This window comes from Strix aluco, chromosome 1, assembly GCF_031877795.1.
Source record: "Strix aluco isolate bStrAlu1 chromosome 1, bStrAlu1.hap1, whole genome shotgun sequence".
NCBI lineage: Eukaryota > Metazoa > Chordata > Aves > Strigiformes > Strigidae > Strix > Strix aluco.
In genome coordinates, this window is record NC_133931.1 from 12,820,510 (window position 1) to 12,848,205 (window position 27,696).

Consider the following 27,696-nt stretch of genomic DNA (forward strand, 5'->3'; position numbering starts at 1 on the left):
CCCATAAGATCTGATATAATCTCTTCAGAGGAGGCATCCTTCCTTCTAAAATGTTTGGAAAGCTCATGTTGGGCACTACCATAGCTGTAAGTTTTAAATCATTGTAATAACAATTAGATAAATTAGTATGTATAATCTCAAGGTTTATATTGTGAAATCCTGATTTTTCTTAGAGAAAGTAGCCAGCTCCATGACCCAACAGGATGTGATATGAGATAGTAGGCATAATAAAGCCACTATGTAATGATGAATACACCCCGCCTTGAAATGACTAGAATTTAAATAATGTCAGAAGTTATTGATTAACCTAGGGTTGGGTAGGATTTAGCTGCTCTAGTGAAAGTTGACTATTCCATCTGAATGCTGGTTTTCTTGAAGAGCAGAAGAGTTGCATCTTCCACACTTAGGCTAAGCAAAAATGGGCAGTTCACATGTAAGTAGTTATTTAATTTGGATTGTCAAGAATGCAACAATTTCCTGTTTTTATTTTTGTCCATTTTCACTTTAAATGGCATTAATACATCTGCAAATAAAATCTACTTTTAAGTGTGGGTGGGAAACTTGTATGTAGCTGGTAACACAGCTTAATTGCAGAACGTGAATAATGAAACTATTACTATAGCTGTGAAACTACACAGGTTCTGAGTGTCTTAACATTCATTGTGGCTTAGATAAAAAGCGCAGGACTTCAATTTTGAGAAAAAGAAATTATGCATAGGATGTCATGGGAAAACTAATTTTAGCAAATTTGTGTTGGAACATTCTGAACACTAAAGTAATTCCCTAAAGATGTATGAAAAACTTCCTGTCCCAAAGGCCAACACTTTCAAAATTTGGCTAAGTTTATCACTGAGTAGTAGGGACAGAAATAATCTCAATGTGTGGTGCTCACAGAAGGGCCTGATTAAAATCCAAGTGTCAGGATTTACTACATCGAATTACTGTATGAGTTTTGACTGAGACATTTGGGTGTTTGATAATAAATATCTAAATCTGCATAAAGATATTTAACTTCAAAACAGCCCAACTGCCAAAATTTTGTGTGGTAGTTGTGAATGATTAGTGCTTCTGAAAATTAAGTAGCTTGTGCTGCAGAAGTTGGGAGTTTTTAGCTCCTGTTTAAAAACTAATGGATAAAAGGCAATATTTACTCAGCAGCACATTTTCTCCTTGAATTCTGAAAACCTGCAGTTTTACAGTATGTATCAAAGAAGACAGCCTGTTTGCTGATAGAGGCTAATGTTACGTTAGTTTCTCTAAGATTTATATTATTTTATTGCCTAACTATTTTTTTAATTCAAATTCAGCAAGGTCTTGAGAGATGCTGAGCATGTGCTGCTTTTGGACCAGCTCTCCAGGACATTTTCGTTGCCAGACTGAGCAAGAGAGTCGGTACCATTTGCACAAAGCTCCAGCTACTAAGCCAAGGAGCTTTTTGTCTCCCTGTGAAAGGGTGGATGGTCCCATCCCCTCATCATTTTGTGGCCTGGCTGCTTGCATAAGGGGAGAGAAGCGAGCAGTCCAGCAGTCTATCTTTGCATAGGAAACAAGGCCGAGAAAGCTCCTGCTGCTCAGCCCCATGTGTACACATAAGCACACATCATAGGGTTGTCAGCAGGCATCTCCCACGGGTCCTGCCCCAGGAGAGCCTTTCACTGGACACTGCACTGAATGCAATGTAGAGCACACATATTCCATTTAGGTTTAAACTAGCCAGTTGGGGTCTATCTATGGCAATAGAGATCACAGCACTGCATCTCAAGTGGGTTTAGCAGTTGTGTGAGCTCTGTGCTGGACTAGGTAGCCTGGATGGAGGTGCAGTATGCTGAAGTTGGGCTGCAGGCTTCAGTGGGAAGAGGTGTGAGCCTTTGTTAGAAGAGAATCTCATGATTCAGCCCATGACTCACCTGGGAATTGCATCGTTATGTGTTTGTCCCTAGGAAATTACAGATAATCTTGGAGAAATGCCTGCATCTGTATCAGAGAACCACTTCTGGAACAGCCTGAAAAAACTCAGTTCTTAACGGAGCTTTTGAGCTGCAGTTTGTTCTTTCTCCTAATCTTGTATTTTGCAACCATAGGTTCCTGAGTGTCTTATGTATTGTGTTTTTTAAACCTCCAGAGCAAGTCTTACAGACTCACAGAGGATATACGGAAACCAACCATAGGGACTACCAGTTTGTCAGCAGATGAGCCAGTAAGCACTTTTTTTATGAAGGATGAAAGGGGCACCGTGGTGTTGCAGCACATGTTGTTGTGGTTTGTGGTGGCTGTGGGAGCACTGCAGTGCAAAAAGACAGCTCCTCTTTCATGGTCAAGACTGGCACTGGAAAGCTGGGTAAAACTGGGATGTTTCATTCTGTTGAGTATTGCATCTTTCCAAAATTTTGCCTACTTCGAAATTTCAGAAATGAAAATTTTTTGAATAGCCCAAATTTTTCTGGGAGAAATACCAAATTAATCATCTGTGACAAATGAGGTATTTTATTTGGTTAAATGGATTTAGGTTTTAAAGCTTTTTTAAAAAAATGTCATTATTAAATCAAGTTTTCACTGAAAGCTAAGCATTGTTCAAAGAAAAGGTTCCATTATGTGGATGTTAAAATGGAACTTTTCAGCTATATCAAAATGTCCCATTTTAAAATTAAGCCTTCATCAAAATTAGTATCTACAAAAGTAACACATTTTACTGAAAAAAATGCTTTCCACAAAAAATTTCCAACCAGCTCTAAAGTGTACCTTTCTCTTAGAAACTGAGCTCTCGATTAAGAGCTGCACCTGATGCGACATTACAGCTCCAAATCGGCATATTTCCACAAGCTTTTTCCTCTCTGAACTTGATCCAGTCCCTTTTTCTACAATCAAAGTTTCTGACAGCACATCCTTAGATTTTAAGTCTCTAATTATTTTCTGTTTGCAGACTTGCATCAAGCTTATCTGTACTTCTGCTGTCTTCAAAATTACCACAAGTAGAATCAATCCACCTCAAAATCTGGGTAGCTGCTTGCTGTAAGCAAGGTGCTTTGCGAACAGTTTGGGAGTAGCAGCAATAGTTCTGATGATATGATGGTTTGAAAAGTTTGATGGATTTTGACTTATGTGATACTGAGTAATTGTTTTTTAACCTTCTCTCTGTCAAGAATCCAACCTTCTGTCTGTCAAGAAGACTCTATTCTGATGTTCTCTCACATGTTTGTGGCTTGAATTAATCTGGGGGGTGGGTAAGTTCTTTGTGTTTAATTTAAACCACTTTTTGAGATTCTCTGGGACACCTTTGAGTTTCATCTTCTCATTGTAAAGCAGCCCAAACTTTCTGCCAGGGAGGACTCTATAATGTAACAAGGGGGCAGCAGGTTGTTGTGGACCAAATGGTTTGAGAACTTGAAGGTAAAAAAAGGAAGTATAACCCAGAGAACATATCTGCCTGAGGAGTCCTCTTGGGATAAGCTCACAAACATCACAAGGGCCTCTGTGTTGCCTATGGACATTTCTATCCATGTAGAAATGTTTCCTTAGAACAAGCATTACTTACCACAGCGTGATTTTATTATCTCATCACAAAGCTCAACAATTGCTATTTGTTGCTTCCCCTGGCAGACCAATATTCAGTGACAGTTGATTCTTGTTCAGTCCCTGGCCATAAGCCCACAGTCAGCAGAAGACAGAAATACCTTCTTGTTCAGACGCCCAACACTGGGGAAGAGCTTTGTTTCCATGGTCCCCTTTTATCCAAGATATTTGCTGTTCCTTTTAGGTCTGAGTCTGTCCTGTGAGTGCAGCTGTGGTAGGTGTTAACAAGCATCTGTCCATGAAAAATTTTTGATGCGTTTGTGGCAAAAAAAAAGAACCCATCTGAAGGGTCGAAGGGTCATTACATTTATATTTTACATGATGTAAACAGGACAAACAATTATGTTTTACAAAACCAAAAAAAGTTCCAAAATACCTGGACTCTTAACATTCTTCTTTGTATACAACATTTTTAGTATATTCTACCAAGTTGTGTTGTTACTATCCAGAAAAATTACTCTGCCTTTATTGTTAACTATGACTACAGACTAAAGCAATGAACTGATTACTGCTGCGCTGGGTGAGTCAGCTGACCTGGGAGTATCTTGAGACTTCCTGCACCCTGTGAGGTGGAAAGGAGTTAGACACAGAAACCTCCAAGTTCAGTAGACACATTTGGTTTGTTGGACACTAAACATAAAATAGTAACAGCCCTTCTGTGTGTCTATGAATGTATCAATGATGTTTAGATAATGCATCTTGCAGAGGAATGTTTTAAAAAAATGCAGGGACCAACAGGAGAGGCATGTAATCTTGGGGCTTCCCTAATGGGATGCAACATCCTTCCAGTTCTCCTTTTAAATAATTCAGTTTTACAATACATGAGTCAGCATGATGTTCCCAAAGATTGTGTCTGTGTTTTTCAGCCCTGCATAGGTATACTTAAATCATATTAGCTTTCATGCTGGCATACACAATAATTTACTTCAGTTCCATCAATGTTAACTTACCAAAACGCATCACAAGTCTTAGTTGAGGTAATGAGTGTAAGATTTTTAATAAGACACAAGAACACTTGAGCTATCTATCAGTATGCAAATCAGAGATTTGGTATCTCAGCTGAAAAAGTTGCAGAATATGCCAGTTTCCAATCATTTATTTTAGTTATCATTATCACTAATGGCCCAGCATACAAAATGTTTTCCAACCAGGAATTAAGGTGAATAAAATAAAAGTAGGCACGCCCACCCCAGCATAACAGAGGATCTTGGAATTCTAGATATGTTCTAGGTAAATAAAACCATTTGTTTGCCATTTTTTTGTGGCCTCCACTTGCAAGATAAGTATTAAAAGGAAGTGAAGTGAGACATGACTCATGACTTAAATGCAGACATGACATCTCTGGAGATTTCAAGCACCTTTTCCTGCTCCAGCTTCAGCCAGACCAGAGGAGTCAGGTCCCTGTGAGCCCTGTGTCACTTCTGACAGCCCCATGCAGATGCCAGGTACTCTGGCACATCTCAAAGGTGTCTGTACTTAAGAAGATGAATCAAGCCCTCTAGAAATAAAAGCTACAGTTTACAACTTTAGTATTCCCACTGCATGGTCCTTTGCTAGCTAACTGATTTTAAACGTAATCTGCATTAAGAAGTTCCACCAGCCACAAGAGGGTTTGGACACATTAAAATAAGGTAAAATTCAGCCATAAGACAACCCCCTCCAAAGATTTTTTTCTCTTCATTGTGGACTTCTCTGTCCTGGTGATGACATGAATAAATTGAGTGGGTAAAAAAATATCCATAAGTTATTATGAGATGATATCTTAACAGGTATTTAGAAACAGGAGGGATGTTGCATGAGAGATGGTTTTAATTTTTCAGTTTAAATAACTGTCAGAACAGTTACCTTCACTGTTGCCTCTTGTTTGTAATAGGAAAAAGTAAATGTGACTAATTCTATTAGGATCTTGTCGTCACTGTAGTTTTAGTCTCAGATGTAGAAAATAATTTTATTTGCACCTCTCAGTTTGGAAAGAGTCACTGAGTCATTGCGAAGGGTGTTGAGTAATGACATCTAATCTACATGACTTGCATATATTGTATTATCCAGTATAGAATTCATATAGAAATTGTTTTGTTCTTGAAAACAACAAACTGGCAGCAGCAAGCTAGCCTGACAGTACATGTTGCTGTCTTACAGCTGTTAGACCTAAAACAGCCGTAAGAATTTGGGAGAGTGACAGCCTGCCTGGCAGATGGCGCCTGGCATTTGGAGCTGCTGATACCATTCTCTGAGCAGTCAAGGAGGCAGATGGCAATTTTCCAGTTACATATTGTGGTTGACTGAGAAAATTGCTCAAACAAACAAAAATGACAGGTAAGTTTTGCAAAACAGTAGAGGAAGAAACGTTGCAATGAAAAGGACACATGTAGTCCTTAAGGTGGCGCTTGCCAATTGACATACACCTAAAAAAGATGTTTATCAACCTCATGTTTTTATTACCATAGCTTAAACCCTGGTGCTTGCTGATACTGTCCCACTGCCAACATGCCACAGCTGTTCGCTTCTGTTTGTTTTTAAATGTTAGCACCCATCTACTCTGACCTGTGTGCTAAAAGCCTTTACATTTCACATAAATTCCTACCTGAATAATTGAGCTCAATTATTTGAATTTCACTGGAGAAGAGCTTGCAGAAGAACGTCTTTCTCTGATGCAAGGATGATAGGAGATGGTGAACCCCCCATCTGCTAATGACCCAGTATCCTCACCCCTGAACAGCCTTTCCCAGTTAGATGAGACCCAACCTTGCCTACCAGTAATTGCCCTTTTGTTTCTTTTGCTTCTCTGCTATATTAAAGACCTCTAATATTTGGAAGTTTTTCTCATGAAAGTACCTATACATTGAAATGAAATGGGCTTTATCTGCTTCTCTGCCCTTTCTGATTTATGGTCTGGAGCTTTCTGAGCAAGTCACCCTTTTGCCCCCCAGGAATATTTGCAGCCCCATGCCAGGCTGGCTGACACAGCCAGGAACAGAGCTGTGCCGGTGTCCCAGGGCCTTGCTGCCACAGAAAGCAGTCACAGGGCGCCAGGCCCACATTGCCAGCTTGCCCCAGGGCTCTCGTCCATCCCATGGCAAAGCCAGAGGAGGGGGGATCCTCTGCCTGCCAGCTCTGAGAGCTCTCCCACCCACAGCTCTGGGATACATGTCTCCTCACCTTATGCGTGAGGCTTGTCAGGCAGGTTGGATGCTACTGCTGAAAGGGCTTTTGCTCCTCTCTTTTGATGTTTATTCCAGTCTCAACTGCATTTTTAACTGACACAAGCAGGCAGATATATTTTCTATTAGGAATGCATAGGTTTAAAATAAGGTGACAATATTATAAAAGATTAATATACCTTATATAGGAGTAGAAGGCTGTGATTATTCCTGTTATGCTCATACTTTCTACTATGATCCAAAAATTGCTCCAGTTCAAAAGGGCCTAAAGTAGCATTAAGTACTGAAAAAAATATGACTGGAAATGTCTGTTCTAGTAAATCACACTATTGATGAAGAACAAACATAGCATCATGTTTTCAGTCTGTCTTTGGAAGTAGATGAGAACCAAACTGCAGCAGCCTACTCCCATGTTTGTTCTTGTGTTTTATTCTTAACACACAGAAATGCTTGGAATGAGTGATGAGATTTGGGCTGTCACTAAGACTGTCCCTTTGGGTGGGAGTTCAGAGTTTGTTCTGCTATCAGGAGGTTATGCTGACAACATGTGGTGTAGTAGAAGACTAAAACCACAAGATCTAAGACAACATGCGTTTTTTTTTTTTCTTTGTTATCCAGTACTGTTAATCTAGTTAACATTGGATTCCAGTTGCATTACAGCTCATTAAAGGTTTCTGCCAGGATAAATATTTAATCTTGAGTGTATGTGTGTTGATAAAAAATTAATCCTGTAGGTGCTGGTTTACCAAAAGCTGTCTTCTGTGACCATAGTATATTAGGTACAATTTAACTAATCAGATGAACACCCCAGACCTGTTGTTTATTATGCTAACAAGGTGACTAGATGGTTTGGTACATTTCTCGGTAGACAGAGAAAATAAATTTTCCTCTCCACACAAAAGAGGAATACAGAAAATCATAGAATTGGAAGGCACCTTGAGAAGTCAGCTCACTTATCCGTTGCCTACAGCAAGATCAGCTCTGCCCAAACCAGTTCTGACAGCTCTAGCAGTGCTGAGCTGGAGAACTGGTTCATTAGTTGGAGATGAGGCTCCCCGAAGGTCTTTGAACTCCTAACTCAGTGACTGTGCATGGTGAGAACTGATAAATCTCAACAGGTTCCACAGTTTCTGATCTGTGACAGGTTTTCAATTGTTTGGGCTTGTCTGTTTTTCCGGCATTCCTGTGCTCAACTTTGGGACATTATGGATTGTTTGGCACTTGGCTTCCTGAAGAAATGGGATGCATGACGCTGCAGTATGTATATATCTGTTACCCTAGCTAAAAATGAACTCACTGTACAATTTTTAGATGAATTTACCAGCAGGGTGTTAGTTTTAAAATTATTAGGTGCCTGTTATGTTTCTTGAAAATCTTGAGAAGAGAGAGACTGTATTAGAAATCCCCTGAACAAAAGACTGAGGCATGAGCTCAACCCTTATAAGACACACACAGTGGTGTGAGAATCCACACAGTGATGGGCCATTATGCCTGTGCCCAGCTGTAGTAGGCAGTAGGGGCACCAAAATCAGCCATACAGGAGATGTAAATCTGTGGGAAACCAGGCAGAGGGGTTTCTGGTGCTCACCTGCTTGGTAGAAAGGAATGCTCAGATTGTTGTATATGGAACTGGTTTATGTTATTCTTTTTAAAACCTTGGTTTTCTCCAATGAATTTTTGTGAACTTAATTAAATATACATGAAGAATAAGAAAACTGGTGAAATAGCTGTGGCATGATTCTGTTGCCTACCTCCAGTAACCATTGGTGATGCCCTCAGGTATGTGAGACATCTGCACTGGGTTGACAGATGCAGGCCCCACAGGAGACCACTCATTTCTGACAGGCAGCAGGCAGCTTACCCTGGGGCATCTCTAATGGCACCAGATACCTACATTTAGACAACTGAATACTGCCCTAAATTTTATTCTAGACCCCACTCACGTGCAGGAGTCAGTGCTGTAAAGAGCATGGCTGGGTCAGTCTGCCCTTTCTATGTGCTGCCATTTTGAGATTTAACTTTTATTTCTGTTAAGCCAAAGAAAAATTAAAACAGCAACCAAAGAGAAGCTTGAAATTAGACATCCACTAAATAAAGCACATAAAACAGACCTGGCAAACGTGAAGACTTGGGTAGGCACTCAACGTCCTTGGATCAATCCAGCCCTTTTTAGAGCTCTGCTCATAGCTATTAGACCTTCATCTCAACTGCTCTGGTCAGCAGCCACGTTTCTGCTGGCTTTTCCTAGCGATTTGCTTGTAAGGGTCTGCGTCTGCATTTATCCATGTACATTATCAGCATCAATCTGTGTTAGAGCTGCAGCGGGTGAGCACTGTCAGCAGTATCCCAAGCAGCTCTCTTTCTGTTGTTTTGACAGTACTCTTCCATAAACCTCTGTTCCTGAGCATGGTTGTGGCATCCGCTTGAGATGATGGAAATGGAAAAATAGCTATGATTGCTCAGCTGTATTATCAGTTATTTTCAGGTAGGGTACATTGTACAGGAAGCTTATGGTACTTACAGGCATGCTTATGGTACTTTTTCTTGTGTTCTTGTCTACTGACAGATGAGCACTTAGTATCTACTGCGAGCTTAATTGTCTTTAGCTCAAGGAAGATATTAGATTTTGGTTTCAGAAATGTCTGCAATGTATTGCAACTTCTCACCAATTCTGACTACTGATGCCTTGAATCCACCAGAGCTTGTATTTCCTCTCACATCTTTCTTGGTTTTGCTGACCTTTTTGTTAAACTGTTTATTTGTGCACAATAAGGTCTCCACATGCTGAAATATCAAAGAACAGTTTCCAAATGCTTCTCTAAGCATTGCAGACCATCTTCAACTAGAAACTCATCTTACATCTTCTTAAAGTCAAATGTAATTTACAGTAAGAAAAACTACTTGGCGTGCTTTACAACAAGGTAGAATTGTTAGTTTTAGACCAGATATAGTTGATCCAGTTTAGTAGAAATAAATTTGTGACAGTTCTACCCAAAGTTGCAAGGGAAAATGTTGTCTAAAATATGCTTTAGTGAGGCAAAAACTGTTCAAGCTAAGGAACACTGTTGGCAGAAAAAAACAAGTGGACACAGGCCATGAATACAGCTAGGCTGGAAGTGAAAAGAGGATTTCTTACCACCAGAACTCTGGTTACACTAATTAATATAGAAGTATTGGAGAGAAATGTAGAAGAAAACTGAGTAACTGAGTAGATGGAGCTGGACCAGTTGATGAAAGCAAGTTCCCTTACATCCTATGTCCAGCTGCAAAATTTGTATGCAATCTGTGCACCTGATATTTCAGACCACATCGTGCTATCACCAAAATTGCTATAACACTTGTAAATCATTAACTACTCAAATCTAATCTAAGATCCTATGCTAAAGTGATTCTGCCCATATTTTTTTTAAAAAAATGCCTACAAGTTACAAATGGTATTAAACATCAATTTCTTTTGCCATTTATCCCTTGCAGGAAAATCCACCTGTTCAAATCTGCAGGGCAGGAAGCAGTACAGCTCTGAAACAGCTCTCCCTCTCCTGCATGGGAAGGCTGCATCAGTAGGCTAGATCAAGGCTGGGACCCAGCGAGTAGTGAATTTTAACCAGGTCTTTCCAGGTGGCTCAGGAGTTGGCCTTGACAGTCACTTACCCAGAGTATCAGATTTCCTATCTATAAAGTTGATGCTAGTCTTACACACAATACGATAAGAATTACATCCCCCAGGCACATCATTTAATGTTTTACAGTGATTTACTTGAAGACAGAGGCTTTACCAGAGCTGACTCAATAGATTCTTCTAGTGCTTTAAAACAAACATGTCCTGAACATCATTAAGAAACAGGCTTTCCTTCCCTTCTGCATGATTTTGCCCTTGAAAATAAATATGTTTCTTTATTTATGTCTTTATGAATCCTCATAAATCCACAATGTTATTTCAGTTGCTGGTGCTACCATTTTCAACTGTTACACACACACACACCAGCTACAATGACAAGTTGCACCTAGGAGTTAGGGACTAGCTAAAACCTGGGCATAACTGACCAGCCATCAAAGCGTAAGAGAGCAAACCACTCTCCCAGAATCTTGTAATGACATTACCAGGATCGAGTGCATCTGTGATAGGTTTGGGGCAGTGAGAGCTGCGGAGGTGGCAGCATTAGCATGATGAGGTCGATACCCACAGCCCAGCACTGCTGGTGGGTAAGGCAGAGTACAGCTCCTTGCTTTTGGGTGTTTGTGTAGGTGTTTCTGTCCAGGCTGAATGACTGAAAAGTGGGACCCAATGCCAGACAAAGCCTTTTTCCTCTCACTTCTCAGCAGTGCATCTTCTATCCCAGGTCAGGAGGATATGAATGTGGAGCAGTGGTTCTCAACTCATATTGTTGGAGTGAGTTTGGGGGCCTATGAATTAGAACAGCATTTGGATGCTGCAAGTAGTCAAATCTATGCACTTGATATGTCAGCACTTTTCTCTGTGTTTTGTCCCTTTTATTGCTGATTTATCAGCTGCTTCCCTGGTCCTTACCCTTACAAAAAAGTGCCTTGCAAGCTACTCTAGAATAACTTCAATATTGGCTGCCTAACACAGACAACAGGATCAACCGTATGAGTGACATGAACATCATCTGAAAAGCGTACTAACACTATAGAGCCAAAATAATGATAGCTTAATGTCACCATCATTTACTCCATTCAGGTAATTCACCCTGTTTCTGCATGGTGCAGGGGAGAGGCAGGGATACTGTCTCTCCAGCTTACAGTGTCCTTTGGGATTGCTCCAGGATGCATGATACAGATGCAAGAAGTAATTAGGAGTGCATTGCCCAACGTAGTGATAACTCTGACAATACTACCAATCATATGTGAAAGTATGGACTGAAGTGTTTGAAAACAATTTGTACGTTAAACTTGGTATTATGGAGAGGGGGAAACCATACTGGCACCACACACTGCTGTCAGCAGGGCACACTCAGCTGAACAGGCAGCAGAGCATCCTCCTGAATGCTACGCCGTGATGCTCAGTGAATCCACCACGCGTTCAGGAGCACCTGGACCGCACCCCTTGTGTCAGCACTGTGGCTGTATGGTTTTCCACCAAAGAGGCCCGTTGCACGTGCAGCATTTGCATCCTGGGGCTGTATATCCAGAATAAACTTTTGTTGTATGGTGGGATCCCGTTATTCTGTTCCCCCAAATTAATCACTTACTGAGTCTGGTTAGATGTCATCATTTGTTTTGGTACAGAGAACAAAGGTGAATTTTATTCTCACAAGAATGAAAATGAGGTTGTAGCAATCAGAAAATAAGAAAGAAATTAGAGCTGCTTAATTTTTGAGGATGTTGTCAAAAAGATATCTTTTGTACATGATTCCATCAAAGGAGAAGCACATACATTCTATCATAATAGAAAAATATGAATGCAATTAATTTTGGATAAAGACAGTGATCAGTGCATCTGTTTTCTAACTTAGTGCTTTTTCCTTTCCTTTTTGACAAAATTTCTAAGAAATTTGAAGACCATTAAATAAAATATCACACTAGAAAATATTAGTTACTCATATGCATCTATTTCCACCTTGTTTGAAGGGTTTAGAGAAGCATGTGTGTGTGTCAGAGCATACAGTAGGATACATGTTTACAAGCAACATTTGTGATAATGATGTGGCAATGGAGGTGTTACCTTGTGCTGTAGAGACTGAAATTACTGCATTGCTATTGTGCTACTAATTGTTTTTCTTTTAAAAATAACTTTTCATTTCAGTGAGATGGCTGCACTACAGCAGCTACCCTTAGCAGTAAGTTGTATCCTAGCTGCTAACTGCATTAGAAAAGCCAGGTACCTAAATAGCCTTCAGTCTGTCACACAGGTACATTAGTAAAGCAGTGTAGGGACTGGATTCGGGTTTTCTCCTTGAGAAAAGACCCTTTGTCTTTTGACAGAGGACTCCTTTGTCCAGGGCTGTAGCTTTTCCACCTAGTAGATCACAGCATGAAACTTTTGAAGAATACCAACAGACTTCCAGGCCATATCTATACTTGTAAATTAAACAGGTTGTTCTCTGGCCAGATGCACATGTGGCAAAGCATAGCCCACAGCCATATGGCTAAATTCTCTTTATCCCACAAGCAGAGTGATCTTGTGCCTAATGTCTTTCAGGAATCATCTCTGCCCTGTGCTATACCCAAAGACAAGGAGGTTAATCAGCCATTTAGACTCTTCTGCTCTTCACTAGGCTTGTGGCATTTTCCAAAGGGCTTAAAAGCAGACTGCCGCACCCTGGGGTGTCATAACCCTTAGTTTAGTGGAGAGCAGAGTGCCGTGCCCTGGGGTATCATAACCCTTAATTAACAGCGGTGGTGCCAGTACCTGGCAGCCCTGCAAAACAAGTAGCCTGGTCCACATGTTGCTATTTGAATGGAAATGCCAAAGCACCTGCAGTGCCTGCTTAGACGCCCTGAATCTGTGGTGTGCATATAGTTCTACTTGATTTAAGAGCCTGGGACATATTTTGCAGTATTATTTTAGAGTTTAGGCATTTAAAAGATCTGATTCATGATATTACAGGGGTTTAAAATGTTGCTGACCTCGTGGTCTCAGACACTTCTACCTTTGACTGAGAAACAGCAGAATAGAGGGTGTACGAGCATTTCAGGCCTTGTGATTCACAGCTTGTCAGATTAGTAGGAACAGGCATGGTTTTCTGTTTACATTGAACATGCCAGGCTGTAAACTGCTGCTGTGGCTGTGGACTTTGAGTTATTATCCCTGATAGATTTAGCTGAAGGTAACCACATGTACTATTTTGCCAAAATAAAAACCCCACCAGCTTTATCATGTTATATATCTCCAATTATCTTGTTTGCATGAATGCATCAATACAAGAAAGGTTTGCAGACCAGCTTTTATTCAGCTTATTGGGACTGTAAATTCCTAGTACTTACAAACATACTGTAGAGACAAGGTCTGGTTCTGTACGCATCTGATAAGACATTCATATTGACCTATTGTTAAAGTGGTACAAACAAATAATATTTGATCTTGCCTGAAGATGCTTAGTATGAAGTTATTACCTTTAAATTATTTGAATAAGCCTGAACTGGCAGGAAAAAAATTATACATGTGTGTCATGTGGTGACAGCTATTTGGGGATCCTTTCTAGGAGCCCTAGTGATAGATACAGTATTTCAGCAAAGCTTCACGGTCTACATGGTGTGAACAAAGATCAAGCAAGAGCCTGGCTCAAACTGCTGTTATTCAGAGAATCTAATGCAAAATTCTTTCCATGTATCTGTTGTGCCTGTTTTCCTAGTCAACCAATAAACGCCATCATCATGGTTTTGATGCAGACCGAGATGCCAAGAAAATACATAGTGCCTGCAAAGGAGCGGGTAAGAAAGCTCGTGTTTTTTATACAAAGGGCAATTCAATATTATAAAGAGCATATATATAAATTTAGGGCAAAACAACTGTTCCAACAATTTTCAGGTAATTTTTATGCTTTTTGTCACTTACTGACTCAAAGAACATGCACACCCCTGAAGTTTTATATGATTAAGATAAATGGGAAGGGAAGCCAGCTTGTTCCTCAAAAACTGGTAAGATCTAGTTTGTTAATTGCTTGGTTCCAGGGGATTGGTATAAACATGATATTTGCTCCCTGTGATAGGAACATCAGGCTGTCAAGACTGATATGACAGTCATGGGGTCCAGCTAGTCAGGTGAGATTAAGGTCATGGTTATATGTCCTTTCCCAGGCCTTCAAGGACCAGTAAAAAAATCACCACTTCCATATGTTCATCAGACCCCACTGCAGCTCCATCAGTTGAAAGGAATATATGATGCTCTCAATCTGCATCAGTGAATTTTAACCAAAAATACTGGCTTCCACCATCTTCTAAGATAGTTTGAAGTAAGCTGGCTGACTGTGCCCTGATGTGAATGAGGAATTCAGTGTTCATAGGATTCTCAGGTCCATGGAGGTGACAATGTCCAGCAGAGGAAGAACAGCCAGGCAGCACACAAGAGCAATAAGTTACTAATTCACTCCAGACATTTGCACAGTAAACATGTATTCAAGCATTTCTTCCCGGTGTGGCACTGGCATTCAGAATCAGCTAGTTCAGTGCTGAATTTTAGGAACTCTTCCTGTCCTATGACTGAGCCCCCTCAAGGCAGTTCCACAGAGGACTCTTCTACTGAGAGTTTAACCCCGCATTGTCAGATAGGAGTGCTTTTCCTTCTAAAATTGAACCATGCCATCTGCCTCAGTTCTAAGCAGGAAGAACTGAACAAGATGCCCTAAACTTGTCCTGTGTGTACCTGGTGGTGATATGCAGGAATGAAAACGCATCAGCTGCTGCTGAATGCCATATCATTTTTACCATTTGTACTGGTAGTTCCTCGGAAACCCTTGTTGGTCCCTGCTCCTGAGAGCATGAGATGAGGCACAGCACAAAGCCCAGTCGATGGATGCAACAGATGAAGGAGCACAAGGAGACCATGGGGCAGTGTCTGCCAGTATGACTTGCATGCATCAGCAGACCTGGGATACAGCTTGATGCCCTTGATCTGCCATCTAAACCCTTTATATGCTATGGGCATTTTGGCAGCACCCATCACATGCAGGGTCATAGGTCTCTCCTGATACACATTCTTCATTTCAATACTTGTCTTGAAGAAATAATGCCTGAGGCAATCTGCTGGCCCTTAGATGGAAGAGTACCAGGACACGTGTATTAATGCAATAGCTATTCTATTGTCTCTTTCATACATCCAGGTATCATCACTGTGGCCCTGTCCCTTTAGCTGCAAACATAACAAATGCCTTCCAGCAGCTTTGTTTGGTGCAAACATCTGTTTATATGGCTGAGGGCAAGAAAAGTACAAGAACAAGGCCATTGCCTTTAGTAAGCTGCTTCCATACATTGCATAAGTTACAGCTCAAAGCTGCCCAAGGGCTTTCTGCTGGAGGGGACCTGCGTGTTCACTTTCCCCACGGGTTCCTGGGGGATGCCACTGCTGTGATGCCCATCACTGGGGCACCCCATGCTCCCACTTCACTCTTACTTACTTTTGCTAAGCAAAACAGCATCAGCAGAGACTCAAACCATGAAGGCTGGTTCCTGCTTCTCTTCCTGACTCCATTTAGTGCAAAGCACAATCCATTTTGTACAGACTGTATATTCAGACTATGGGTTAATGAAGCTGATTTAAACACATCCTCACCTACCCCGGCGTCTCGCCCCATACCATTCATTCTACTGTGCTGGCACAAGCGTTCATGAGCTTAATGAACTGGATCTGATGGCTGATCTCTCAGGACTACTCAAACAAGCCTTGACACCAAAAACGTGTATGTCAGCCTATGGGCACTGGCATAACCCTGATTTTAGGAGCAGTGTCTGATCGTCTCAAACAGAAGACTCAATTTGCCTGATAAAGTATGAGCAGCACAAGATGGTGAACTTTTATTTTATGATCTGAACATTGTAGCTGACTACAGTTAAATATATCCTCAAAAGAATCTTAGATGCTACAAATCAACGTTTGCATCAATTGTTGCATTTAACAAGGCCATCACCAGCAGAGACAAAGAAGTCATTATCCGACCCTACTCAGCACTTGTCAGGCCACACCTGGAATACTGTGTTCAGTTTTGGTTCCTGCTATACAAAAAAGATATGGGCAGGCTGGAGAGGGTCCAGAGGAGGGCCACAAAGATAATTAAGGGACTGGGAAGCCTGTCTTATGAGGGAGGGCTGAGAGAACTGGGTTTGTTCAGCCTTGAGAAGAGAAGGCTTAGGGAAGACCTTATCACCATGTTCCAGTATTTAAAGGGTGGCTACAAAGATGGAGACTCCCTTTTTACAAGGAGTCACATGGAAAAGATGAGCGGTAATGGGTACAAGTTAATCCTGGGGAGAATCCAATTGGACACAAGAGGAAAATTTTTCACAATGAGAACAATCAGCCACTGGAATAATCTCCCCAGGGAAGCGGTGGATTCCCCAACACTGGACACTTAAGGTTCAGCTGGACAGGGTGCTGGGCCATCTTGTTGAGACTCTGTTTTTGGCAAGAGAGGTTGGGCCAGATGATCCTTGAGGTCCCTTCCAACCTGGTATTCTGTGATTCTATGAAATCCTGAAGTTGGCACCAATGGGGATATATGTATAGCATTTTTTTTCTATTTAGAGATCATATTTTCTTTCCTCTGTATTAGATTCCTGATTAAATAATTTCTATGCACAACTTCTTTTTCAGGAACCGATGAAAAGAAAATTATTGAAGTCTTGTCGAGTCGAACATCAGAGCAGAGACAACAAATAAAACAGAAGTACAAGGCTCTGTATAGCAAGGTATTTCAAAACAAATGGCCTCTCTGTTTCAAACCACTTGCCTGCTAGAAATATAGCCTGTAGGCCTCTGCTTTTGAAAATATCAAGGGAACAGTGGATTTAAGGAGGACACCAGTTAGTTTCTGATTCAGCAGTTTATTTTATCTCCTAAAATACCAGTTATATTTCCAATCTTAGGCCTCAGAGTCTTCTTGAAATCAGCCTTAACCAGATCAGAGCCTTTTAATCAAAGTTAGGAGAGCTAGAAAGTAATTCATAACTGAAATAAAAACTATTTCAGTTTGTGTTCATCTTCAGCACATTCAGAAAAAGGAATTAATGTAAAAGGGAATTTTTAAGTCAGAATCCCTCTCAGACCAGATGCAAAGTTAGAGGAACTATTTGATCTTACATCATTATATTTTTGTTGAGTTTAATAGATGTAGTATTGATTTCTTCCAGTGATGAAGTAGAATACACATTGTAAAACTAAGAAGTCTCATTGGGCACTTGATTTCTGGAGGAGGAAACATAAACTGCCTTAATGATTCTGCGTGTAAGAAAAATAAATCTTCCAATATATTATTTAGGTAAACAGCTGAATCCTGAAGAGCTTATTATTAAATTGGTATTTTCTTAAGGTCTGCTTGCTCCTTAGTCATTAATCAATGTTAATAAGACAGGCAGCGCTGAACCTGAAAGCCTTCTGTATGTAAAACTTACAGCAAGCATGATAAAGATTTTGGTTACATAAATACTATAGATTTAGTTCTATGAGGGTTTAATAAAATAGGCATTAGAAATCAGCAAATGCCATGAGATGTACCATTTACATCAGCATGTAGCAACCCCTCTCGCTTGCCCAGGCAGCCTGAATCTCTTAGGAAGGGGCCACAAGTTGTACCATTTCACTCTCCCGCTGCTCCAGGAAGCAAGGTTCATGGTGCGCATGTTGAAACTTCTCCAACACGATGTCAGCCACTGACTTGAATAGATTGAGTGTTCACTTGCAGATTGTATAAAAGGGTATTTAAGAACAATAGATTTAGAGCTGGGCTTTTTGTTTGTTGTTCTGAACTTGTCAAGTACTTCCCATACTACAGGAAATGTTAATTGCAGATAAGACTTCAAATAAACGAGCAGCAGGCATCCTTCTCAGCATACATACACTAGCTAGTTCTTCTCCAGGGTCTTACCAAATTTTGAATTAAGTAGGTCATATCACAAAAGGTTGATTTTTTTTTTTCGGTGGAAAAAATGCTGATTGTTTGTCACCAAAGCACTTTGTAGAAATTTGTTGCTTTTTTCAGTAAGTCAATTTTAACCAAAACTAGGAAGAGAAGTTTGGCAAGTTTGATTCCTTCTGTTGCAGCTCTTCAAAGCAGGAAGGTTCTGCATTATGTTTCAGAGTAGTCTCCCATTAAGCTTTTAAAAACATCAGTTTGCATTTATTTAAACAAGTAAGAGTCAAAACTTGACTATCAGCTGGTATTTGAAGATGGGACAATCATTTAATTCAATCTGAAACAAAAATTTTTAGGGAATTAATTTTGCAAAAGAAGTCCATGTATTTAAAGGCTTTTTAATGTTTTTGTCCCTTTTTGGTACAGAAGAAGCTTTGAAATCATTAAATTCCCCCAAACAAATTAAGAAACCCTCTAATCCCACCTCAGCTTTTGCGCTAACCCTTCCGACTGTCCCTGCAGGATTTGGAAGAGGACCTGAAGGGAGACCTGAGTGGGAATTTCGAAAAGGCTGTGCTGGCTCTGCTGGACCTGCCCTGCGAGTATGAGGCCCGAGAGCTTCAGAAGGCGATGAAGGGCGCTGGGACAGATGAGTCACTGCTGATCGAGATTCTCTGCACACGGAACAATAAGGTTGGGACACCATGTGTGACCTTCCTTAGGTAGCAGGGCAAAGAGCTCACCAAGAGCATCCCAGCAGGATGAGGAGAAGGGATCATACCAGGTTCCATGGCTGAAATACCTGTTGTCACTGGCTGCAGTGGTAATGTTGCCATCTTGGGGCTGAAACACTTGCAGGGGTTAAAAGCAATATAATTCAAATTCCTTCCTTTGTCCTACTCTTATCTCCCATGGCTGGCACAGAGCAACACTGATGATAGAAAAATCCCTGGGTGCCTGCTAAAGACAGCTTTGGCACTGCTCTGACTGTTCAGAGGTGGCTCCTGCCAGGTACGGGAATGTGATCCCCTTCAAAAAGCCCATCAGTTTACTCCTCATCATGCCCAGCTGGCAACTAAGCACCACCCAGCCACTTGCTCACTCCCCCCACCCAGTGGGATGGGGAAGAAAATTGGGATAAAAAGTAAAACTCTTGGGTTGAGATAAAGACAGTTTAATAGGACAGAAAAGGAATAATAATAATAATAATAAACACAATAAGAAACACAATAAGAAACACAATAATAAAAAATTATAATAATAAAAAAATTAGAACATACAAAACAAGTAATGCACAATGCAGTTGCTCACCACTTGCTGACCAATGCCCAGCCAGTCCCCAAGCAGCAATCTGCCCCTCCCAGCCAACTCCTCCCCAGTTTATATACTAGGCATTATGTCATATGGTGTGGCATATACCTTTGGCCAGTTTGGGTCAGTTGTCCTGACTGTGTCCCCTCCCAACTTCATGAGCACCTTGAGCCTTCTTGCTGGCAGGGAATGAGAAGCTGAAAAATCCTTGACTTACTATAAACACTACTCAGCAACAACTAAAATATCAGTGTGTTATCAACATTCTCATAGTAAATCCAAAACACAACACTATACCAGCTACTAGGAAGAAAATTAACTCTATCCCAGATGAAACCAGGACTCACCTAAACACTAACCAGAGGGACGCCTGTATGGGTCAGGCATCCTTTGGAATACTGTCCTGAACTGGGCTGGGTTTAAGCCGTGTCTCTGCACTGCAGTGAGTCCCACCATGAGCAGGGAATGGGAATTTGGCTTCTCCCACACCCGTGCCTGCTACGCCTCACGCAACATGGGCATGGTACTGACTTGCTGGGTACCGACTTCCTTGTTTGTTTATTAATTAATTAAATGTATTTTTATTAATTATTTTGTTAGTTCTGAATATTTTTCTTTATTTATTTATTTGATTTATTTGCCTAGGAAATTGTAAACATCAAGGAGGCATACAAACAGCGTAAGTAGTATTGTCTTTCAAACTGCTTCATTTAAAGCCTTTATCATTGGGTAAACCCTCACAGATTTTTTTTCTCCACAGTCTTTGACAGGGATCTAGAGTCTGATGTTAAAAGTGACACAAGTGGCTCTCTACAGAAGATATTAGTCACTGTGCTAGAGGTAAGGCTGGGGGCTTTCCTCTTATGCAGCTACCTGGCAGAGATATTTCCTTTTCTCTATCCTGTCTTCCCTGATTAATCATAATAAGTATTAGCTGGTATTTCTAATAATGTAATTATGACATGTAATATAATAATGAGGTAATTATAGTAAGCAAAAGGCATTCTTCAGTATAAGAGCCTTCTGTATCTGTAGCTTTTTAATATATACAATTTTAATTTGTAAGATTAGAAGTAATATTATAAACTCTGATACTTTGAAGACAACAGCATTGTTTTATTATTATTTATACCATGGTAATGGCTAGAATACCCATTCAAGGTCATGGCTACATTGTGCTGAATTCTGCCCAAAACCAGCAAAATCTGATTTCCATCTCAACTGAGGATTTTACAATTCAGATAGATACAGAACAAGTAAGAAAGAGATTGCTGTTAATTTAATCTTCCATTCACCAAGAAAGCATATTTTCCATTAGAACACACTTTATTTTAAACCACCTACATGAAATAAAGAAAAAAAAATCTTCATAAAGACACAGTATAACTAAGAAGAATAGGATCACACCTAGAAATGCAACATGGTGGCCAGTCTGCTCAGACAGCCCTAAGAAATGAAAAGATTCAATAAATAGAAGCAGCTTTAAAGACCTAACAGTCACATCACTAAATACATCACAGGTAGATTCCCATTCTGGAAAGCATTGCTACAGCTCTCTTCAACCCTTGGGGTATATTTTCAGGAGTGACAAATACATATTATTCATGGATTTTTTTCATACGTTAGTCCTTCATAATTTCTGAGGAATTACAGTGTTGGTAAATGCTCAGATTACATAGGTTAGTCAGGAATATATTTTACAGTTATAAGGGCATATCCAGCACCATTAAAACCATCAGCACTTCAGTGCAAGTACTGGGAACCCTTTTGCAGTAGCTGGATGACAGATACACTGGCTCCTTTTGTAAGAAACTTTGCAGTTTGAGCCCAGGGTGCTGTACGTACCCAGCAGCTCAGCCCTCTGGGGTGAAAGCCAAAGGCCGTGTTGAGGCCATCCTGTCCCAGCTCTGTCTGCACATCTCAGCCCCCTTCCAAACTCAGCATCTTGCCATGCACTCTACCACTTCCCACCAGTGGAAAAATAGTCACAAACAATGGCAGAAAGCAGAAACAAAGAACAAGCCAGGTGGGAAAGCACTTCTGGAGCTACTGTAGTCCAGCCCTCCTCAAAGCAAGGCTAACTCCAAATTCAGGTCAGGTTTTCCTCTGATTTTGTTTTCTGCTCTGGACAGGTGCTGGCTGGGGGAGGGAGCGGGAACACACATGGGATGGCAAGGAGTCTGGCGACAAGGGGACCCGCAGGCTACCCTGACACAGGGGAGCATCCACATGGTATGGTCTAATGCCATGCAGCAGCCCACCCCTGGTAGTCCCTTCCTGCTCCAGGGGGATCAGAGTTGCAATCTCATTAGGGTCCCAGCACATAGCAAATAAAACTGGGAGATAAACCCAACCATACAGGCTTCATATCTAAAGTCAGCAAAACCAGGGACTGTGGTAAACGTGAATGAACCGTTCAAAGCTGTACCACAAAGTCCCACCGTGCCCCATTACTAGGCATTTGTCAGCAGATGGCAGCAAAACTATAGCCAAAATATCTGTGAGGGCCACAAAGCTGACAATCTTCTCTTCCACTTTGAAATGTAACCAGCATTTGGTCTGGTGTTTTTTACCATCATGTCCTTTTCTATAGGCAACCCGAGATGAGACCCAACAGGTCAATGCAGAGCTCGCTGAGCAAGATGCTACAGATCTGTATAAAGTAAGTTCAATTGTGGAAACATCCCCATTTGCCCTGAGCTGCACAGCAAGGGCTGCTTTGGGGGTGACTAAACACACCAAGCACAGGGGAGATGGCAGTGTAAGGAGATGAGCAAGGAGGGCTTGTCTCTACTGTGAATAAACAAGTGCTTCAAAAAAATAACATGTAATCTTTAAGGCAGGAGAAGGCCGCTGGGGAACAGAGGAGCTGGCTTTCAATGTGGTCTTAGCAAAGAGAAGCTATAGTCAGCTGAGAGCTACTTTTCAAGTCTACGAAAAGGTGAGTTGTTAATTTCTGTGATGTGGGTTGTACAGGGCCTGACATGTAGTTTGCAGACCCTACAATGACATGTAGAGCAGGTGATCCTTTCTTTGCCATTTAAAACTTCTTGAATGCTTTAAGAATCTTGGAAAACATTTTTATACAACTGGATCCTGATCTTATGGAAATAGGGAATAAAAGCTGTATCTTCTGCCAGTGAAGAACCTCTTCCCCTTCATAACCTACACAACATCCAGCCAAATAAATATCACAATGTTTCCTTCCTACAGCTGCATGACAGTGGGTGTCCCCACTCCTGCAGGAGGACCAGCAAGGGAACAGGTTCACAAGCTCCTGCCCTGAAGCAGGGTTTTGCTTTTCTGGACTTTGCCTCTCCTTCTTCAAAGCAGAGCCTCGCAAGGTGTCCCCTCCTGATCCCCCTGCTTCACACACTCATATTGGCTGGGCAGAGGCACATCTCCAGCCTCTTCCTCTCTGCCCACACTGGGCAGACAGCCTGTGCAGATATTTTGCTGCTCTCTCCTCTGTCTCCAAACATAAGGCAAAGTAGGCAGCAGGATCCCAGCTGTCTGGTACTTCTCCCTGTGTCACCCACCAGGGATATTTTACTCATGCCTGGGCCTGGAGATGACTTCCACTGAGACCTCTTGCCTGAAAATGACCTCAGAAAGTCAAAGCAATGGGAGATCCAAGGTCCTTCTTCTGTCAGAGAGGTGGAAGCTAAGCAGTGACATTTATTCTCAAGAGAGGGTCACCCCTCCAGTCTCTGGCTCACGGTCCTGAACTTCCCTAGGATGACTCTGAGTTCATCAGAAAACCGTAACCCTAGGCACTGAAGATGAAAAAAACTCCAGTCAAGTCCATATTTCAGTGTCAGCATAATAAGGAACCCATAGTTGGAAAAATGTTTGCAGCTTAATCCAAGTTTTGGTTTCTTGCTGGCAGGAGAACAAACCCAGTCACTAACTGATACTCTCTCTCTTGGAGTGGCTTAAACCCTGGGGGTACATTTAAATGTTCCGATAGCCAAGCTACCTTGGCTTTTCGATTCCTAAAGCCAAGCAGATCAGGTTGCCCAAACCAATCTACCACATCCTGCCTGGCTGTACTTGAAATAGAAGTGGGCCAAGATTAGAGCAGTGCAAGTCCTCCTCTGCAGTTGGAAAGATAAATAGGGCAAGATCTAAACCAGGTTGGGAATTTGAAGAAGTCTAAATCCTCAGAAGGTACCCCTTGCTGCCTTGTACGCATGGTCTCCCAGCTCTGACCTAAAAGTTCACTGGAGTCTAGAACTATGCAGGGCCATTCTGATAGACAAAACAGAGCAAAATAAAAGCCTTTGAGGTTCACAAAGTTCACAAAAGTCAGGATAAACTCTGTTTTGAAGTGGCAGTCTGTTTTTCCCCTTTCCTGCAGAATAATACAAAAACTCGGGAACAACTGCAGTGCTTGTAAACTTTCCCTGGGAAGCCAAAGACAATAAGTAACAAAACTTCATAGAGCTGGTAAAGCTCCAAAAATTATCTTATTTGTGTGGGAGTCATCCAGAGCCTTTGATAGAGGGGTTAGAGGACACTCAAACAGTTTCTCCTGACTAGGGGTCACTCAAGAAGAAGCTGCAGCTCCTTTGTCCTAGAAGCCCTCAGATACATGTGACTGCTTGATGCAGGTTATCCATCTCTTAACTGTTGTGCCTTACCTGGCTGCATAGACCTTCCTCTCTTGGTGCCAGTGGATCTGTGAGCCCTTACACCAGAGGAGAACTTCGTTTGCCCTTGAATTACTTGGAAAGGCTCTAAAGGATCTGAATTGGCCTTTTGCCATTGGATCCTGAATCTGATGCTGGTTTTATGGCAGTGGGATGACGTGTACAAACAGCAGCTCTTATGTGTCCTCTTTGTTGTCCTTGCAGGTGTGTGGGAAGGACATAGAAGAATCCATTAAAAGTGAAACATCTGGAGATCTGGAGAAGGTTTACCTGACTCTTGGTAAAAAAAAAAAAAAGAAAAACTGTCAAGAGCTTTCTAATTCTTGCCATCTGACATTGGTTGTTGGGGATCTATGTACAGCCTGGTGACAGCCGTCAAGATAGACCTAAACTGAACTGACATATCTGCCAGGAAAAGAAGAGACAGTTTTTAGTACTGATTTGGACCCACTGGTTTTAGAAATAAAACTTGTCAGACACAGCTTCTCTCCACACAGCTAAATTATTTGCCCTCTAACACAGGGTGGCTACCTCCACGCTGCCCCTGAGGCTATAGCAATTGATAACTTCCAGCAGATGCCTGGGCATCGTTGGAAGTGTGCTAGCCAGCCACCACAAAAATGTACAGAGTCCTCGACAGCAATTTAGCACTGGGGATGACTGTGACTGGTATTTAAGACTGTGCCCTGGCTCTGGTTAGCTTACTGGTATTGCTGTTATCCATCTGGATCTGGGCTCTCCCAAATCTTGCTCTTGTGACCTGCAGTGAGCAGCTACCCCAAGAATAGATGGGCAAGAGGAACTCCAGAGGGGGCAAATGCTCATTCTCATTCATTCCATTTTCACTGTGGAACAGCAGAGTACTCAGTGCTGATCATTGCACTGTGTAACACACTCTCCCTGTGGAGAAATATATATCTCCATTCAGATTCCAACACTTCTCCTTGCATACTGACAGGGTACCAATCACAGAATGAAAGCTCTACCAGCTCATATGTCTGAGCATAAACCTTAGAGAGTTTCCTTTATTTCTTTCTTAATTCATCTCCTTCTCCTTGAAGATGCATCACAAAGTGTAAATATACAAGTATAATGAAGCCTCTTACTGTTTTCTCTAGTCAGCTGTGCCAAAGACTGCCCAGGTTACTTTGCTACACTTCTGCACAAGTCAATGAAAGGAGGTGGGACCGACGAAGAGACCTTGATTCGCATCCTTGTGACCAGGGCTGAGGTAGGGTACTCCGCGACCTGTAATACCTCACACCAGTCTGGGAGAAATACAAATGTAGAGGGTATGGAGTGAGTGCTAGCAGATCATGTGCTCCATCAACCCATTTCAGCCCAGTGACATCAGTGGTCACACTCTGCTTTTGTACCCAGGCAATTCTAATTTTGATATTGCATCTATTTCTATTTTCAAAAGAACTAAACAAGAAAGCATGCACGCAGTTTCAAGTGAAGTCCACTGTACCTGGTTAAAACTAATCCGTGGGGAGGTCTGGCCCCAATAGGATGTGTAAAAGTAAATTCCTAGTTAAGTAATGATAAAGCAGCAGTTTCTAAATTGAGAATTGCTTATAAACATATGTTGCCAATTCTCTCTGATTCCAGCTGGGAAAAACAGATGGGGAGGAGGGAAGAAAAATAAAGAACCAAAGGAGATAATTGTCATTTTAAAAAGCACAAAACTGCACAAGACATTTGAGATCTTAAACACAGTCTTTAAGTCTTCCTTCCTTGTAAGCTGTGTAGGTTGTAACCTCAGGGCTGTTTCAGTCTTGACATAGAGGAGGAGTCATTCACAGGGACAAGGAGAGCATATTTCTCAATGATCAGCAGCGTGTGAGAAATTAGACTCCAGGGTAGTCTCTGTAAAGTCATGGTCCACTCAGACCAAAGATCAGGTGCGTGCTGTGGGTGCCTTTTCACAGGAAAGCTCAAGATAAGGTATTTAATTCTCTCCCTGACCCCACCCCCAGTAACCAGAAAATTACTTCTGTGAGTGGAACAAAACTCTCCTTTAGCCATACTCCCAGAAGTGCCTCTTTCCCTTCTTGCCACCATGGAGTGGCCTCAGGAGTTCACAGCAACATGTGCAAGTTTGTCCAGTACCAAGGCTGTGCCTGCACAGCACCACTGAGCACTGGGCAGAAATGCCCCCAGCTGCCCCAGCACAGCTCTCTACACAGGCCCGTAACCCTCTTCACAGCTAGCGTCCCCTCACCATACCATCTGACATGGGCTTACCTCAAACCCAAATGTTAGACTGAAAGTTCTCTAAGATTTTTAGACCTCCTGCTTTCTCCTCTCTTCCTCCCAGCGGGTGCGGTGGACCCTGGATCAGACCCCAGGGGTCCTGGTAGGAGCAGGGCACATTACTCAAAGCACATCCCACTCTTCTAAAGAGTCTCTTGGTGTCTCCTCAGAGTGACCTGCCAGCAATAAAGGAGAAGTTCCAGCAAATGTACAAGAAGCCGCTAGCTGAAGCTGTCCGATCGGATACCTCTGGGGACTTCAGAAAGTTGCTGCTGGCTCTTTTGCACTAAAAAGCCATCAAGAATGAATAGGCATGCTGAGCAGCCACCTCTTGATTAGTTTCCAAAATAGTATCCAAAAAATGTGGCATTAGCACAAAGAAAAAAATCCAATTTATTTTCTTTCCAGCTGGGAAATGTGTTGCCAAGTAATGCTGGACGTGAGGTTTATGTTATGGCTATCTTGCCAAATGTCCTTAAGCAATAAAGACATGTTAGAAAAACTAAATCTAAATTGACCTCTTTGTGTTTGCATATGTGGAGGAATCTTCTGCCATTGTTTCTTCTGGGTAGATTTTCTGTCTTTCTTGTTCTGAAGATTATTTCTGTTCTTTCCCCAATTTGATGGGTGCCATATCATGCTGTTACAGTCCTGCCAAGAGAAAATGGATAGTAATATCTTCTCAGCCCATTATCACAGCTCTTTAAACAACTTGAGGGCTGTGAATTAATGATTTAAGTCAGGCCCTGATTAAAATCCTGCTATCAACAGGGAAGGTCAGAGTGATTTCCCTGTCTGTGAGTTGCCCTCTCAGTATAGTCATCTCCTAAATTATCCAATAAATGGGATAAGGACTTGCAGTCCCCTTTGTGAGGTGGATCTGTCAGGCAGGAAAATGCTGTTCCCACAGAGGCAGACATGGGCCTCAGGACAGCTGCATGGTCTCCATCCTTGGAGGTTTCCAAGATCTGACTGGATAAAACCCTGAGCAGCCTGGTCTGATCTCATGGCTCACACTGCTTTGAGCAGGAGGTTGGACTAGAGACCACCGGAGGTGCCTTCCTCCCTGAATTACCCTGAAATCCTGTAATCATATGAGAGAAGATATAGGTGAAAAATAACATGACAGAGACTGACAAATAAGGAGAGAGAAGAGTCTGGGTCAAGGGGATGGGCTTGTGTTTCTTTGTGTCTAGCCTCTTCCCTCTTTTGAGTACCACT

The 27,696-nt window shown here is 41.7% G+C and overlaps 1 protein-coding gene across 1 annotated transcript; it reads left to right on the plus strand.

Moving 5' to 3' along the window:
* Nucleotides 1–274: 274 nt before the first annotated feature.
* On the plus strand, nucleotides 275–26,935 carry ANXA13 (annexin A13). The gene is made up of 12 exons (XM_074846614.1): nucleotides 275–433; nucleotides 2,123–2,197; nucleotides 14,045–14,123; nucleotides 16,999–17,093; nucleotides 18,779–18,949; nucleotides 20,213–20,246; nucleotides 20,328–20,407; nucleotides 22,161–22,229; nucleotides 22,407–22,508; nucleotides 24,424–24,499; nucleotides 25,338–25,450; nucleotides 26,646–26,935. Exons 1-12 carry the CDS (start codon nucleotides 419–421, stop codon nucleotides 26,763–26,765), a joined length of 1,029 nt encoding a protein of 342 aa, XP_074702715.1. The 5' UTR covers nucleotides 275–418; the 3' UTR covers nucleotides 26,766–26,935.
* The last annotated feature ends 761 nt before the right edge of the window (nucleotides 26,936–27,696 follow it).